The sequence below is a fragment of the Diabrotica virgifera genome, chromosome 9, assembly GCF_917563875.1.
Source record: "Diabrotica virgifera virgifera chromosome 9, PGI_DIABVI_V3a".
In the NCBI taxonomy this organism is placed as follows: Eukaryota; Metazoa; Arthropoda; class Insecta; order Coleoptera; family Chrysomelidae; genus Diabrotica; species Diabrotica virgifera.
Genome location: NC_065451.1, coordinates 180,045,531 through 180,063,840, shown reverse-complemented (window position 1 = coordinate 180,063,840; position 18,310 = coordinate 180,045,531). Strand labels below are relative to the sequence as shown.

At 34.1% G+C, this 18,310-nt stretch overlaps 1 protein-coding gene across 7 annotated transcripts in view; it reads right to left on the bottom strand.

The window, feature by feature from the left end:
* The window catches only part of LOC126892158 (phospholipid-transporting ATPase ABCA3-like), a 296,181-nt gene that overhangs the window by 114,305 nt on the left and 163,566 nt on the right, over positions 1 to 18,310 (bottom strand). For all 7 annotated transcript variants that reach the window (XM_050661624.1, XM_050661627.1, XM_050661621.1 and 4 more), the window contains 2 exons: positions 12,102 to 12,394; positions 5,148 to 5,391 (listed from right to left, as the gene is read on the bottom strand). In XM_050661624.1, the coding sequence (XP_050517581.1) occupies positions 5,148 to 5,391; positions 12,102 to 12,394 (537 nt within the window). The remainder of the gene's footprint in view (positions 1 to 5,147; positions 5,392 to 12,101; positions 12,395 to 18,310) is intronic.

The following is an 18,310-nucleotide window of genomic DNA, read 5'->3' as shown; positions in this document are numbered from 1 at the left end:
CTTACTCGTGTCGGTAAATTGTCTTGTGGTCTTTGGCTGGTACAGAGGTCTTTATAAAACTCTCTAGTTATTTTCAGAACGTTTTGTTCATCTGTTGTCTTCCCGTCTTTGTCTCTCAGCTTGTATATTTCTTTTTTACTTTCGGTGAGCTCTATTTACATTACCTTTAAAACCGTTGTTCTCTTCTACTGTTTGAGTAATTATACTAGTACATATTATATCTTCTTAAATATTTTCTAATTTCCGTTGAAATTCTTTTATTTAGTTTTCTTTATTCTTGTTTGTTTCCCTTTTCCGTCTGGCTTAGGTTTCGTAGTATTTCCATGAGGGCTTTTGTATCTTTGCTAGTGTTTTCACTTTTGGTGTTATTTTCAGTGGCGGCTCGTGACCTCAGTATGCGGGTAGGCTACACATATACTTCGGGTAGGCGACAAAAAATATCCTACAATTTGTAATACATTTTGAGCCGTCTTGCAATACTAAATGTAATCTATGAGCGCAACAATGTGTAAAAATTGCTTTTGGAGCATCTACTTTAATTTTTGATTGTAATCCGTTTAAAGAGCCAGCCATTACACTTGCACCATCGTAAAATTGAGCAATTAATTTATTTTTGTAATCATATGGCTCAAGCACGTTTGAAATTAAACTATATAGAGCGTCTGCAGATCTATTCTCGCTAACATCAAAAAACCCTAAAAATCTTTCTGTTACCTGACCAACTTTGTTAACAAAACGGATTGTTAAAGTGCACTGTGATTTTTCGGTTATATCAGTAGTATCGTCCGCTAGTATAGAAAAAAATTGACTTTCATTAATTTCTGTTGAAATTTCATTTTTTAGGTAATGGGCAAGGCAATATATTAAATCATTTTGTATTGTTTTTGACAAACCCGTGAACACCCCTTCTATTTTTTAACATGATCCTGGATTTCCTGATCGCGTTTAACTACTAAATTAAAAATTTCTTTAAAATTACCCATGTTTGAAAAATTATGGCTCTCATCACGACCGCGAAATGCAAGTTCTTGTTTTACTAACAGAATTGTAACATCAATTTCTTCAACTTCTTCAATCTTTTTCAACTTATTCATTATATATCTTATTAGATAGAGAAATTTGTCCAGCTAAAGCACTGTCAATAGTTTGTTTATTTTTTTCTAACCGTTTTAAACCTAAGCAATTGTTTAAATGTTCTTTCGAAGATTTATGTTTTTTTTGCACTAGCTGATAAATTTTTCAAATCTGAATATCCCTGACTCACCCAAACATTTTGCTTCAAATTTGAGAGCAACAGACAAGGCAAACAGAAAAGTGAATTTTTAAAATAACTTCCGCTTAGCCATTTATGATTTTCATACCATATTGTTTTAAACGATCTCGAAAATGGTCGATTGTCTTTTGTCTTATCTGTGGATAAAATTGTTAAATTTAATAAAGGCCGGCCCATTGAAAAAATTTCTGATCTTTCTTGATTTTAGCGCCTTGAAAAAGGCGTCTCGATCAAACTGCATATTACATCGTTTAAAATATTCATATTCGATGACTAAAGTTTTTTCACCAATAAAACTAACACACCTACGTTTCAACAACGTCAAATATTATTTATTTTATTTATGTATCAAATAATAATTTACTCTTCGAATAAATTGATAAGGTGACAATTAACCTCGCTTTAAATTTTTAATTATCTATATAATCTAATAACACAATTCGTCAGTTTAACTTTAAATTATCCAAATTGTATTGAAACACAATAAAAATATAATGGACGACTGACAAATAACTATTCACAGATTTATTTGTCGTTAGTGAATTATTACTAAATTAATATAAAATTAAAATGCCCTTCAATGGACCGATCTCAAATTTACCTGTTTATTATTCAGTTTTCATAAACAAATTTAAATTGTCCTACCTAGTTTTATTCAATACTTAACCTACTAATAACAGCCAAAATCAAAAAACAATTATTTAAAACAGTTTCACAAGACACAAGAGAAGCAACTGATAAAATTTTATAGGTCCGGCTATAAGACTCTGTGCCTATATCCGCCCTTTCAAAATCGTAGAATACGGTCGCTACCAGCAGACCTGCAGCAGGCTTGCTCGCGTAAACAGAGAGAGATCGCACGTCAATTCGGTGTTGGCGTCGTTCTATTTCAGGCTACGTTTTCAAGTACCTGACCAAGAAAGAATATAGAATCTTATACAGTACTACTGATACAAGGAGCGTACAATAATTATAACTACGGAGAAAATTTTTTGGATATTTTTAAAAATAATTTGGATAATTTTTGCTATTTTATTGTAGATATTGTGTCAAAATTTATAAATTACAATTTTGAAATAAGTAATTTATATTAATAATTTATATTATTGTACTACATTTGAAGAGGGTAGGCGGCGCCTACCTTGCCTACCCCGACGGGCCGCCCCTGGTTATTTTGCTTGCATTTTTGAGTTGTGCGTTTCTAACCGAGTCATTTATTATTTCTTATGATCGTCAGTACTTAGAGATTTCGGATGAATACTTGTAAAGTTTCGGCTATATTGTGGATATATGCTTCTGGATGATTTGGTGAATTCCAAACTACGCGTTTGCAACTGTTTATCATCTTTACTCTTTCTTTTTGTCATTTTATCGTTACTCTGGCTCTTACTGGTCTGTGATCGCTTCCTACTGATATTTTATTGAGTACAGTTACATCTTGAATAAGTTGTTTTTTGTCTTCCGTCTGAACTAACCTATGTTCATTTTCTATTCGGTTTCTTCTCAAGTAGGGGAGACCGGGGTTAGTGTGCCATAGGGGCAAGTTCGCCCACATGCCGTATTTCCGATGTAAATCACGATAATGCGCCAATGGCTTGACCACACCTTTGTTACCTCGCCCGGCAACTGCGAGTTCCGTTTTAGTTATCTATAAGACTTTGTTGCGTGCATACCGCTGTTTAAGTGTTTTTCGAATTGGTGAGTAAATTCTACCTCTGTTATATTTTTTATGTTTGTGTGGGTATAGGTATTCTAGAAGCTTTTATTTTTAAATCTGCAAATACATGCTACGATTGTAATATATTGGTAGAATTGTAGTTTTAAAATATCGCTTATTTTGTTAACTGGCTACCATTTTTGTAAAGTATTCTAGTCGGGGCTAGTTGGCCCATATTAGCGGGGGTTAGTTAGCCATATGGCGAACTAAACCCTGCTCTTTTATTGTGCTTACATATAAAACGAAATATTTTACTTTTTAGAAAAAAAAATGAGAACATACAAAAGGAAAACAGCGAAGGGTGAAACCCCGGACGATATTATGAAGCGAGCAGTGAAGACCGTTCTTGAAGAAAATTATTCGGTCAGAAAAGCTGCAAAAATTTTTGAGATATCAAGAAAAACCTTAGAAAAATACTGCAAAAAATTTAAGGCAGTTCAGGAATAAAATGGAAATTTGATAAATATTCAAATAGGTTAAGTTAACAGCCGACAGGTAATCTTTAACTTAATTTTGTTTTCTTTTTCTTCAGCCTATTAAAATTTGTAGGTATTTTCTACTGAACAGGAAGAACTTTTGTGTGGTTATTTAAAAAACGATAATTATTATGGTCTATGCCCTAAAGACGTCCGAAAACTTGCCCTTGAATATGCATCCAAAATAAACACGATATTTCCCGAGCCTTGGAAAAATAAAAAGATGGCAGGAGAGGACTGGTTTTCCAATTTCTTACAGAGAAATCCCTCTTTATCTATTCGAACTCCAGAGGCAACCAGTTAGGCTCATGTTGCAGGCTCAGCTTCAACCCAACGAATCTTAAAAATTTTTTACAATTTGGAAACAGTATTAAGAGGCACAAGTTTGATCTAGCAGACATTTGGAACATGGACGAGACCGGCTTGACTAATGTTCAAAAACCAAGTACGGTAGAAGTTAGGCGGGGTTTTAAATAAATAGGCAGAATTACATCTGCAGAGCGAGGAACTCTTACGTTAGCAGTAGCTGTTTCGGCTTCAGGTAACATTATCCCTCCATTCTTTATATTTGTGAAGCCGGACCGTCACATGTTCCTTCTCCCATTTGTGAGATATCTTTGGAAGAAATCAGACCCTTACCAAAAGCACGGGAGAGAACAAGTAAAACAGGAGGCAGAAAACGTAGAACCACAGCAATTTTGACGGATACACCAATAAAAGATGAGCTTGAGTTAGAGAAGCAGCAGAGAAAAAAGAAGAATACAGAGCAAAGTAAAGCACGTTTAAAGAATGTAAAAAGAGATATATTCTAAAAAAACGGAAGCTAAAGAGATAGATTCATCTTCAGAAGAGGACAAATGCTTCTGTCTAATATGTCTAGAATCATTGTCTAATAGTGTTAGTAAAAAAAAATAGCTACAATGCACTAAATGTAAAGAATGAAGCTTGCACAGCTGGAGACATCCTTTTTTGTATGCGATAACTGTTTGTCCGATACGGATTAATGATTGTATATTTTACAAATATATTTTTATTGATATTATCGTTTTGCATATTTTATTTAAAAGTATGGGCATACTTACCCCGATGATGTGGCTCACTTGCCCCGCTTCAGGGGTTAGTTCGCCCACTGGACCAGCCGAACAAAAAGATTTATAATCCCTTTAAACATTTGTTTTTGACTATTTATTTCTACTGTAATATGGTGCTCACACCTTGTATTATATTGTATAATAGTTCAGAAAAAGTAAACTAGTTTCATGTAATTGTAAAAAATCAAAATCCAAAAAGTGGGCCTACTAATCCCGGTCTCCCCTAGAACATTGGTAAGCATTTCGCCTCTTTCGTTTCTTACTCAGATTCCAAAATCTCCGATTGCCACTTTTTGTTGGTACTTTTTCCTTCCGAGTTTCCCGTTAAAATCTCCCTTTTTCAGATTGTAATGGGCCGGTTTCTGCTTTTTTCCTTTTAGATTTCTTCATAAAAGGTTTCAACAATTTCATCGTCGTAATCGCTGGTGGGAGAGATTGTATCTCTTATTTAGTAGTAATGCATTCTTTCATGCAAAATTAAAAATAATAAATGCAATCTCAAATTACGTACATAATAATTTTCAATACCAAAAATCAATAATTGTATTTTGGTCATTTCTTAAATTCTAAGTAATTTTAAAATTTCTTACCTTTGGAAAAGAAGACGCTCAGAGCAAAGCAAAAAGTGATCATAGAGCAACAATATAGCAGGAGAAATACAAACAAAACAAATGGGTCTGCATAGGTAAATACAGTAAATTCTGTATTCGAGTACCACCTTACTTTGAGAAGTACTACCATAAGTGCTACCGAAATTATAACAAAAATAAAGCACTTGACAAACCAAGCCAACCAATGTAGCCAATTAGGAAGTCCCATAATTTTCATTGATTCCTAAAATAGAATAATATAGTTAATATTTAGTAGTCTATTAGTCATAATACGATTGAGAACACTAAAGTGTTATGTGTGGTCTCTATTACTATATGGCTGTGAGACCTGGACATTAAAACAGTATGACGTCAATAAATTGAATTCATTCGAAATGTGGATGTACCGCCGAATGCTAAGAATAAGCTGGAAAAGTAGAACTACGAATGAAGGAGTCCTGAAAAGAATGAACACATATGTCCTCATCTGGTCAATACTATCAAAATTAGAAAGACGTCATATCTAGGACACATAATGTGCCATAGGGAGTTTGAGCAGCTCCAAATAATACTAGAAGGCAAGATCGAAGGTAAAAGGGTTATATGAAGAAAGAAAAAATCTTGGCTACGAGACTGGACCAACACAAACATCAGAAATTGGACCCACACAACAGGAAATGCCTTAGTTTATCAAGCCCAGAACAGAGAGAAATTTGCTATATTTATATTGATCGATAACTTCAATAGAGAAAGCACTTGGAAGGAGGAGGAATAGTAGAATATTTTAGTGGTCACACAAAATCTATTATTATTATTTCGTAAATGCTGAAAGTAAGGTGTTCGTAAGGTGCTTTTCCACAAAAATATTGTTTTCCTTCTTTCTGCGTTGGAATAGCTGTTAGTTTTTTGTTGTTTATTTAATGCTACAATCTAGTTAAAGACCAATCAGTAACTATTTTGTAGATCCTAACTTACTATGTAATTTAATCTAAGGATCGCCCAGTGGTGTATCCTTAGCTTGTTCTACTAGAGCACTTTTTTCTTGTGCACCAATCACAACAGCTTTTTCACGTAACTTGTACTATGCACTACACTACCTCGCATGAGTTTGTCCTCTTAAGTCTTGTTTTTTAGCTAGTAGACAAGGCGAAAACGGCGGGTTCGTTGGGAATAATATTTCCATGTGATTTTTTTGCATAATCACATTTGTGAGACATCCCAGAATAAGGTTCAAGATGTCGCCCACGTGAAAAGTGATCCAAATTTTTAAAAAAATTTTTTTTAATCAATTTGCAAAAAATCAATATTTTTGGCCCAGACAATTTTTTTTAGGTTTTTTGGACAATTCTGGATAAAAAAGGTCTCTTATCATTTTTCTCTAAAGTTGATCGTTTTCGAGTTATAAGCAATTTATAATTGAAAAAAAAAACGAATAATTGGCTATTTTCAAGGCTTTTTTTTTTTTTTTTTTTTTTTTTTTTTTTTTTTTTTTATTTTGGCTTAGACTTACCGTCATACTGCCAGACACATAAGGAATACAAGTTATCAAGTTATACAAAACAGGTTTAAAACAAAGATAACAACTAAAAGGTATTAAGTAACACTAAGCTTAACAGCTAAAACTACTAACTACCAAAGGTATTAATTAAAAATGTTTAAGGGAATTATAATGATAATTTGCTGTCTTTTAAAAAGTTAATTAAAGAGTTGTATACATCTACAGAATCAAGTGATAATAAATATAGTATATTCCAAGGAGTTGCTACTTTACATTTTAATAAATCATTTATTAATTTAGATGAGTAAATTGTATTTTTAGAACAACCAAAAAATATATGATCTAAATCACTTTCCTCTTCACAATGCTCACATTTACCATTATCCAAAACCTGTATTTTAAATAAATGCTTTGGATAACATGCGTGCCCGAATCGTACTCTAATAATAGAAGTTATGTACTTTCTAGAAGCTCTACAAGACTTGTACCAAGGAAATTTGGGAATATCGGGCTGAATTAACGAGTATTTATTTTGATTAATAACTCGGTTAAAAGTTTTTTTTATTTAATGGCATAGACATTAGTCATTCAGCCAGTTGCAATAAAGAATATACAATCCTATCCCTAATACAAAATTAAACAGAAACAATATAGTGATACAATAAAAATAATACAACACAAGAATAATACAATAAAAACAATAATGGATCTCTGATAAAGTGATATAACATTTATGATAAAAAAGGATGCAAATCTGAACTTAAATCATAAAAAATATCATGCCCGAGTACAAATCTTATAAGACCATGCGTGTATTTGACAAGACATTTATAATGATAATGTATATTTGTTGTGAGCCTGTAGCCAGCAGAGACTGGATATTGAGTGGTGCATGCATATCAAGTTTAATTAAATTTTAATAGAGAGAGTTTGAATGCTGTTGAAACTTAGTACATTCAAAAAAGATATGATCAAGATCACCCTGCTTTCCGCAATGTTTGCAATTATCATCTTCAATCACATGTATTGTATATAAATGACTTGGATAGCAAGCATGCCCAAAACGTAGTCGATTTATAGTTGTTATATATCTACGTGGAGCTTTAAAACTCTTAAACCAGGTACTTTGTGGAATCACTGGTTGTAAAGTGGTGTATCTTGTGGGGTTTGTTAAGCAGTAAATATTCCATTGATCTTTCCATATCGATAGTTGGTTTCTTTTAAAAATAGTAATAACATCTGAAAAACATAAATAATATGACAATAAAGTGTATGATGTTATACTGGATTTAGCTAAGTAGTCTACATACTCATTATCTTTGAGTCCAATATGTGCCTTAACCCAAATAAATTTTATATTGAAGCCAGAGTCTTTTAAATGCTTTAACATATCCTTTATTAAAAATATGTAAGGATTACTAAATGTTTTGGGCAAAAAAGTATTTTTGATATTCTTTAAAACAGATAGGCAGTCTGAAATAATTAACGTTTTTTCGGTTAAAAGTTATTATTATCAAAGTCAGAAAGTGACTAAATTAAAGTTTAATGTACCCCTAAAAGATTCTGAAGAAATTTTTGTCACTATTTTACTACTAAGCTGTTATTTTTAAGTAATAATAATGAACGCCATGCACGTGTTAGGCGGCCGTAAATGCTGAGTGCGAGATGTTACGGTTGAAAGGTCTTTTTCTCAAAGTTCTTGTATAATTCATAATGAATATCAAATTTTGATAAGATGTATAACAAGTTGTATAGCTAGGCTATTAGGCCTTATTTAAAATTTAAATAGTAACGGAAATGGTAAATACTACATTTTATTTTGATTGGGCTAAGTTCAAGGTTTCTGTCAGGTGCGAAATAGATAATAAATTTGAGGCGGGTCTTCGTTGATTGCTTGAAGTAAAAGCATGGTTTTTTAAGTAAACCGATCAGACTTCGATCAAAATGTGCATATATTATCACAAATTATATTTTGGATTATTCTAAAGATTACATCAGTTTGTGGAACATCGTATGGACTTAGTTTTCCGATTCCTTGTTGGAGATTATAGAATCTAGTTTCTGTGAAAGCCTTCGTTAGCCATATTTTTTTGTACGAAGAAAAAAACCACGTGTTGCCACCTCACAGATCTTCCAGAATTTGTTATAGAGGCTGTGAATTATATGTATTTTAAATATTAGTTGGAGACCTTTGTCCGCTGAAGTCGGATATTTATTCCGATTTGATATTTGCCGAAATACAGTAATGAGGTTGTTGGATGCAACTTTTTCTATTGGTTGTTTGTAAGAATGTTGATGGTGTGAAGACGTTCAAGTTTTGGAACTAAAGGTTAGTGAAATTATTTACATCACTACTTTCGCGTAGAAAAGACTATTCTTTTGTTTTTTTATTTGAGAGACACTTCAATATCTCACTAGTCAATCTGTTCCTAACATAGATAATATTTTATTACTTCATTAAAGTCATATCAAAATTATTATTCAAGAGTTTTATTTTAAAATAATGTAAAGAGCTCTTAGGGAATTTAGGTACTTTAGTTGAAATCTCTTCGAGGTGACTTTTTAGCAAGTGTTTTCTCTTTCATTTCAAACATTGTAACGATATACTTATTATATTGATGTTTATAATAAATAATATTTGTTTTGGTAATAAAGTTATATGTATTTACTATTTAATTTATAATTCTCACATATTTTTGCTGGCGCCCTGTAATTAGATATTCCTAAAATCTACTTTGAATAAATCATTTTAGGCCAGACTAAAATGATTCCTTCTTATGTTTTCTAACCCACCTCAGAGAAGTCTCAAATCTCTATGGTCTGACTTTTATTTCTTTGTTTTCTTTAAATTAACTATAGCTGTTACAGCGAAAGCGTCTTTCTTGGTAACAGAGAGAGATGCCATTCCGGCAGACCAATTGTGCATCTTACTTGCACTCACATGTACAGCCGCGTCAATACGATGTAACCGCCCATTGTTATTTTAATTAAAAATAACAGCTTAGTAATAAATTTATAACACATATTTCTTCAGGATCATGTAGCGGAGGCTTTAAATTTTGATTTAGTCACTTCCTAACTTTCATAATAATAATTTTTAACCGAGTTATTAGGTCTTAAAAGGGTCATTTTCGAGTTTTTCAAATTTTAAATTGCTTATAACTCGAAAAAGATCAACTTTAGAGAAAAATTTTAAGATACCTTTTTTGTTCAGACTGGTCGATAAAATGTTAAAAAAATTTTCCGAGCCAAAAATATTGATTTTTGCAATTTGATTAAAAAAATTGTTAAAAAAATTGAACCACTTTTCATTTGGGCGACTTCTTGAACCTTATTCTGGTATATCTCACGAATGTGATTATGCAAAAAAATCTCATGGGAATATTTTCCCCAACGGACTCGCCGTTTTCGCCTTGTCTATAGAGATATCCAAAAGCTGAATGGCCTCAACATTTTGGTTCTGTGAAAGCCCTTCTTCGTGCCCGCAGGCGATTTTTCCCAACCGTAGACCCGGAATATTTTAATACATATTAGTTTTTTTGTTAATACAACCCCAAAGTTGGATGCCACACGTCCATTTAGGATTTATAATCTAACTTGTAGAGTAGAAGTTTGTTATGAATTGACAAGACTGAGTGTCTTTCCGAAGCCAATATATCTTTTTAAATATGATACCCAATTCTTTTCCAGTTTTTCCTTTACGTGTGCTTTCCAGTTTAGCAGCTTTGTATCTAGGGTTATACCCAGATATTTGGCTTTATTAGCACATGAAATTTCACGAATAATTTTAAGTCGTACTTATGGAATTTGTTGACAGCGTTTTGTAGACTAATTTGAGTCTGTATTATCTTTGTCAACTGCCAGAATAGCAGTATCACCAGCGAAAGTGGCTATAGTATTGAATCTAAAACTCCGGTATGTCACTTATGAATAGTGAATAGAGAACGGGGCCCAGCACACAACCGTGCGGAACGCCCGTTTTAATTTCGTTGAGGCTAGAAAGTATTACCTTGTTTGACCCTGAAATGCATGTTTGATAGATATGATTTTATTATGTCACCAAACTTACTACTAGCATACCCGGATGACATTAACATTGTGGGAAACATTGTCACCAATGTAAAGGAAACTTTCAGTAAATTAGAGATAGCGGCAAAACACCGTTCTAAGAGTCAATGAAGAGGAAACGAAATACTAGATATATATATAACACCGGTTTATAGCGTCCTGCGCCTTCCGGTTCCTATTTTCCAGCGGCGTCGATCTGTCCAATCTCCCGGTCGGAGATCTCATTCAGACATGGCTTTCTGGATTCCACTTATCCAGGTTGTTTTCGGTCTGTCCCTTTTCCTTCTTTCCGGGGGTTGCCATTCCATTATTAGCTTTGGGAGTCGATGTTCCTCCATTCTTTGTACATGGCCATACCAACAAAGTTGTTTTTGTTGGACTTCTTCAATTATGTTTGTTTTTCTATTCATAACATCTCGTACCCGTTCATTCGTTATATGTGAGACTCTGGAGATGCAGGCCGATCTTCGCCTGAAGTCCATTTCCAGTGCAAGCAACTTCTGTTCTGTTCGCTTATTCAGTTGCCAGGTTTCACATCCATACAGTACCACGCTTTTAAAGATGCTATTATAAAGCTTGTGTTTTCTTTTCTTTTGATATGGTTTTTGACCAAAGTAGCGAGTTCAAAGCTCCTATTACCTTCTTTCCTTTCATAATTCTTTCCTCTATTTCGAATTCTGTCCTTCCACTTTGTTGGATTCTCGTTCCAAGGTATACATAATCAGAGCTTGGCTCGATGACCATATCATCCTCTAGATGTAACTCACTTTTCTGTCCTCCTATACACAAATATTTGGTTTTCTTCATATTAACGTATAGGCCCCATTTTTTGTATTCTCGAAACAGCCGGTTTGTCATAAATATTAGATCATCTTTATCCTGGGCAATCACCACCTGATCGTCAGCAAAATGCAGTGTGTATAATGTTGAGTCGTCGTTTAGCTGTATCCCCATTCCAGAACACGATTTGCGCCACGAAATACTAGATATGTGCATTAATATACAAAAGACACGAGATAGAATAGGGCAAAATATAACAATAGAACCAAGTGCCTTCAAAAGAATGAAGAGTTTTAAATATATTGGACAGACCATCACCGCAGATATCGATATAAAAGGAAAAGAAATATTCCTGTCTTCGTCAATGGACTGACTTATCAGCATCTCTCTCTTTAGTCTTGATCCTCTGGAGGGAGTATAGTGGCCGTCGTGATATCATGTATAGTGTTTCCCTATTTCTTTCTGTCTCTGGTCATTTCAAATACATCATGAATAGGTCTTTTGCAACGTATAGTGATCTGGTCGATCCAGAGAGAATTAAGGGTTTGCTTACTTTTTTACCAAAACTATTAAGGAAACTTTCTGAAATTATATAGATCAACACTTACCTTTAACTGTTTTTCTTTTTCTGTGGTGATAGATTTGACTGTATTTATACAAGTGTAGACAAAACTAAGCATGACAATCATTCCAAGCATGCTCGTAAGCGCTGTTAGAAGTTGGTCACTGAACCAACTTGCGAATGGAAAACGTTGCATCTGTATGAGAGGAAATGGATTAGACGCGTCCATCAAAAAATTAAACATTCCCTGTGGATCGTCGTGTGTAATACCCTTATCTGCTAGAAGAAGAGCAGTAGTCACAAAATGTTGTACGGCCAGAAATCCTTCAGCAAAATAATCTATAAAAAATAATAAATACTTATTATCATTTTGTGTCCTTATACAAATACTAATCTATTGGTATTTATTCAATATTATAAATGATTTTATAATATTATTATTCCAGATTTAGTCATACGGCCCACACTCCCTTTATTATTCTTTAATTCTTTATATTATTATTATTTATTTATTATTATTATTTATTTATTAGAGATTAATATTAGTATTAGTTTTAGGATAAGATACGAAAAAATGACTAATAAAATAAAAAATAGTAAAATTGGCGAATGGATTTAGTGACCGCAGTCATATTATAAACCCAAATAAACAACAATAAATGATTTTTATCTACTCTATGTCATATTATGTATAAGTTTTTAGTTTGTGAAAACTGTCATTATAGATAGCAGTGCGTGAAGTGTTTAAAGTGTGCGTGAACTAGCAATGTATTTTAAATGGGACCTACTTTTTCGCACTGTTTTTAACACACTTTCATACAATCAAATATCCTTAACTTTAGCGTTGTCATGGTGATGACATAATGAGCTATAAATTACGACAAAAGTTTTGACAGTTATGTGGTTTGAAAGAAGTTTTTAAATGCCAAAGTTCTAAAAATTGCAGAATAGAAATAAATTCCAGTGACGAAGAGTTACAGTTTTTTTATTTGTTCATCATAGATAAAATATTGTATGAAACTGTACGTGAAGTACTTTTTGCAAACTTACGCGATGTATAGCACTCGCTCCGTTGTCGCTCGTGCTCTAAACGTAATTTTTTTTTTTTATAAAATTGTAATTGTAATATTTTTGAAACAAGCCACAACAAATTTAATAGAGGTATATCAATTTTTATTCACGAGTACCTACCTAAATACAGCATACAATACGTAATACAAAAATGTATGCAAATTTAATCATTTGAAAAACAAGAATATCTTTCAAAATTTTAAAAATTTTCAACCTAAAAGAAATACTAAAAATATTAAAAATATTCCTAAAAGATATTTAAATGAAAACTCATTGGACCATTTTCCTGCTAACACCTCCATGGCTTCTAAAAATTGCAAGCCAGATGGATGCTGAAGCGAAGAAGACAAGAGGGAATTCAAAAAACTTACAATTCACGACCCCGTCTGTTCAGCTGGTAAATTCCAACGGAAAGTGGACCTAGTAGTAAAAATGTATACCATTTTTATTCAGTTGCAATGCGAAGGCAAAACTGTCTTATTTTTCACTTAGAACAGAGAGCGCAAGCCAGCACTCTAAATCTACGATTTTCGACTATATTTGGAGTCATCATCAGAGAGGCGTAGGCCTGCACCAAGTGACCAATCTCCGAGAGCTTATCCCCGCATTGCAACTGACGTCCATGTAGTAGGTGTCTAACGACATCTGGTAGATCAGATGTCGTTAGACACCTACTCCATGGACGTCAGTTGCAATGCGGGGATAAGCTCTCGGAGATTGGTCACTTGGGGCAGAGAGCAGCAGGCCTATGCCTCTCTGATGATGACTCCAAATAGAGTCGAAAATCGTCGATTTAGAGTGCTGGCTTGCGCTCTCTGTTCTAAGTGAAAAATAAGACAGTTTTGCCTTCGCATTGCAACTGAATAAAAATGGTATACGTTTTTATTTCAAGAATATCTTTACTTCTTGCTTGGTAATATTAAATGTAAACGAGCAATTCGTAGCATTGTGCGCATTTATCACTGATGCAAGCTGATCCTTAAATTGTTCAATACGTTCTCTGACAAGGTTTTCAAAACCAAATTTTCAATAGCGTAATTACATGAGAACTCTAGCGTAGGCTAGGTCCCGCGTACCAAAAAAAGTTGATTAATAGCGAGCTAAAAATTTGTTAATAATTTAACGGTGTCTCATCGGACATACTTTGATGTGGGGGAACACTGGAACAGGGAAGTTTTATTGTGGAACATGTTAAAAATTTGGAACGTCAGACTTCGAGAACGTCCCATGTATTTTGTCGGACAGAACTTCCAATTGATTTGTTACCCTTTCATTAAACTCTGGTGACAGGTGATAAATAGCAGTCTGATTTTTGCATGAGAGTTTAATGAAAGGGTAACAAATTAATAATTAATTGGAAGTTCTTTCCGACAAAATACATGGGACGATTTCGTAGTCTGACGTTCCAAATTTTTAACCTGTTCCACAATTAAAATTTCCCTTGTTCCAGTGTTCCCGTACATCAAAGTTTATCCGACTAGACACTGTTAAGCTATTAATAAATTTTCAGCTTGCTATTAATCAACATTTTTTTGATACGCGGGATCCAGGCCTATTATCAATTTGTATCCCGAGTGTCACTTTCACAGTTTTAAACTCATGACCCGAAGGGAAGTGAAATTATGTCAAAGTGTCACGAGGCAAAACAAATTGGTAATTTTTAAGAAATCGAGGGTAACTCGTTAAGACTATTTCATGAATAAAACTGTTTTTTAATCACTTTAACGAATATTTTATTGATATATTCGCCTGAATATTTGCTAAACCTGTTCATGGTATTCTCTTTGACAAGTTGTAAAACATTAATTGTCATTAATGTCACTGAATGTTCATTTTTGCGTAGCACCGAAGGAGAGTGAAATTATATCAAAGTGGCACGAGGGAACAGTTCGATAATAATTTTAGAGATCGAGGGTAATTCGTTGAGATTATTTCATGAACAAAACTGTCTTTTAGACCATTTTAACTCATATTTTATTGATATCTTCACCTAAATATCTGCTAAGCGTGTTTCTTGGTATTTATCTGTGACAAGTTGTAAAACATTTCATCTTCTTAAAGTGCCGTCTCCTCAATGGAGGTTGGCTACTACAATTGCAAACTCTTCAATGTCTTCAGCTGTTCTTATTAGCTGTTCAAAATTTAGCCTTATCCATTGTTGGATATTTCTGAGCCACGATAGTCTTTTCCTTCCTAGTCCACTCCTTTCGATCGATCTTTCCTTTCACTATATGTTGAGCATATTGGTACTTATTATTTCTCAGTATCTGGCCCAGGTATGATGTTTTTCTAACTTTCACTGCGTTGAAAAGTTCTCTTGCCTTGCCTATTCTATGCAGCACTTCTTCGTTTGAGGTATGCGATGTCCACGAAATTTTGAGAATTCTCCGGTAGATCTACATTTCAAAGGCCTAAACCTTATTTATGGTTGATGTTTTAAGGGTCCATGTCTTAACTGCATAGAGAAGAGTCGACCAAACGTAGCATTTGGATAAACGTAGTCGAATTTCGAGATTTATTCGAGAATCACAAAGCAGTTTTTTGATTTTTTCGAAAAATTTGCTGGCCTGTTCTATTCTTGATCTTATTTCTAGATCAGGATTTAGGCTGCTATCGATCCAACATCCCAAGTACTTAAATCTATTGACTTGTTCTAAAATGCGCCCATTTATTGTGCAAAGTTGAGGTACGTTTTGTTTTTTTCGGATTGACATCACTTTGGTTTTTTTAATGTTTATTTTCATACCAAGCTGCTCACAGGTCGAGTTGGTCTTGGCGATGAGTCGTTGTAGACCCAAGTCGGAATCCGCAATCAATACCGTATCATCGGCGTATCTGATGCTATTGATATTTACGCCATTCACCTTGACTCCATCCTTGGAGTCCTCCAGTTCCTCTTTAAATATAAACTCAAAGTAAAGATTAAACAGCAGAGGCGGCAGAATACATCCCTGTCTAACTCCCCTCCTAATTTCTACTTCTGCGGATGTGGAACCCTCGATCCTAGCTCTGGCGTTTTGGCTCCATTACAAGTTCTTTAGTAAATTTATGTCTTTTCTATCTAAACCGACTTCTTGCAAACGTTCTAATAGTAGGTCGTGTCTTACTCTATCAAATGCTTTTTAGAAGTCAATAAAGCATATAAATATATATTTCTGTAGGTCGTAGCATTTTTGCGCGAGAACTAGTAAATTGAAGAGGGCTTCTCTCGTTCCCATGCCGGCTCTGAATCCAAACTGATCGTCTCCGATGATTGTTTCGCACTTTCTATAGATACGATTATGTACGACTTTTAACAGGACTTTTACTGCATGACTTATAAGGCTTAATAGACGGAACTCATTGCAGTGTTGTGGGTTTGGCTTTTTTGGTAGTGGGATGAATATTGACTCTAGCCAGTCTTGGGGTATTTTACCTGTATTATAAATGCGATTGAATAAAAGGACAAATATTTCGATATTTTCTTCGCTGATTAGTTTTAACGTTTCTGGGCATATTCCATCTGTACCTGGGCTTTTATTTGTTTTGAGTTGGTTAATTGCATTTATAATTTCAGATTTCAGAATTTCTGGCCCTTCGTTGTGATTTTCCAATATTGGTTTTTCTCCTATGTCATGAAAAATAATTTTAATATAGTTTTCCCACTCTTTCAGTTTATCTTCCGTTGATTCTAGCAGTTAGCCATCCGTGTTCAGCATGGTGTGAAAAGTTGTTCGCTTGGTAGTTGATGTAAACTCTTTTACCTTTTTATGTCAATTAAAAAAATCGTGCCTTTGTTTCAGTTCTTCTATTTAGACGCATTTTGTTTCCAGCCACTTCTCTTTTGCTGCGGTTATTTTTCTTCGAATTATTCTATTTAGTCTTTTGTATTCTCCATCCTGGTCATCTTTTCCTTTAGATTCTCTTCGTTTGTCCATTAATTGTAAAATCTCATCTGTCATCCTTTGCTGTTTGTTATTTCTGGATGATACTTTTAGATGTTTTTTCTATTGCATTGTTTATTTGTTCTTTAATAGTTTTCCAAAGAACGTTTATGTCATCGGACTCGATAATTCTGTGGTGGTCAATATTTCCTAAATTTTTATTTAATTCTTTATTTACTGAGTGTTGTATGGTGTCGTTTTTTAAAATAATCGGGGGTCTAGTTTGTGTTGAGGTTTTTGTTTCTTTATTATTTTTCATCTTGCGCGCACTTTTACAACAACAGGATTATGATCGGAATTGATGTCAGCTCCAGGATATGTTTTTGCATTGATGATAGCGTTGTGATATCTTTTGTTGACCAGTATGTAATCTATTTGGTTACGGATTATTCTGTTTTCATTGTGTTGTGGTGAATTCCAAGTGTATAATCTGCGAGGATGTAATTTAAACCACGTATTTGTCGCTAACATGTTGTGTAGTTGACAGAATTCGGTCATTTTCTCTCCCCTGTCGTTCCGCACTTCAAGTCCGAAATCTCCAATCCATCCAGATACCTTTCCTCTACCTAACTTAGCGTTAAAGTCACCTGAGATAAATGTTAGGTCTCGTTTTTTGGTCATCTTTATAAGTTTTTCTACATCAGAATACCACGCTTCTAGCTCTCCCGTGGGTTTATCTGTCGTAGGGGCATAAGTCTGAATGATGTTAATATTTACTGGCTTTCCGGATAGTTGAATAAGTAGACATCGGTCCGAAAATGGCATAAAGTTTGTGACAGCATTGTTATATTTATCAACCGTTACGATGAGCCGGATCATTATTACCAGAGTAATAGAAAGTTTTGTTCATGGTTTGAACTTTACCTGAACCTGGCCATCTAACTTCACTCAAACCCAATATCTGCAACCCTAAACGTTTCATCATGTTGCAATCTTAAAATTTGTATTTAAAATATTTAAATTATTCCTATTCCTCCCGGGGAATCTTCGCACCCCTTGATCATCTAAGAACTGCCGGGGACTAGGGGCCATTTCTGTTTGTGCTTTCATTGTAGTTTTCTTTGGAAATATATACCAGAGTGGTTTTCCCTTGCCTTTTCTGGTTTGTATTTTAGCCGATTTTTTGGATACAGACGCTATTTGCAGTTGCCCACTCTGGGTCAGACGCTGCGTGCTGGTTGATCTCATACAAACCCTAAAATCAAGGGGTTGCCACTTCCGCCATCCATACCGTACCAAAGGTGTCCTTCTCCGCCATGGC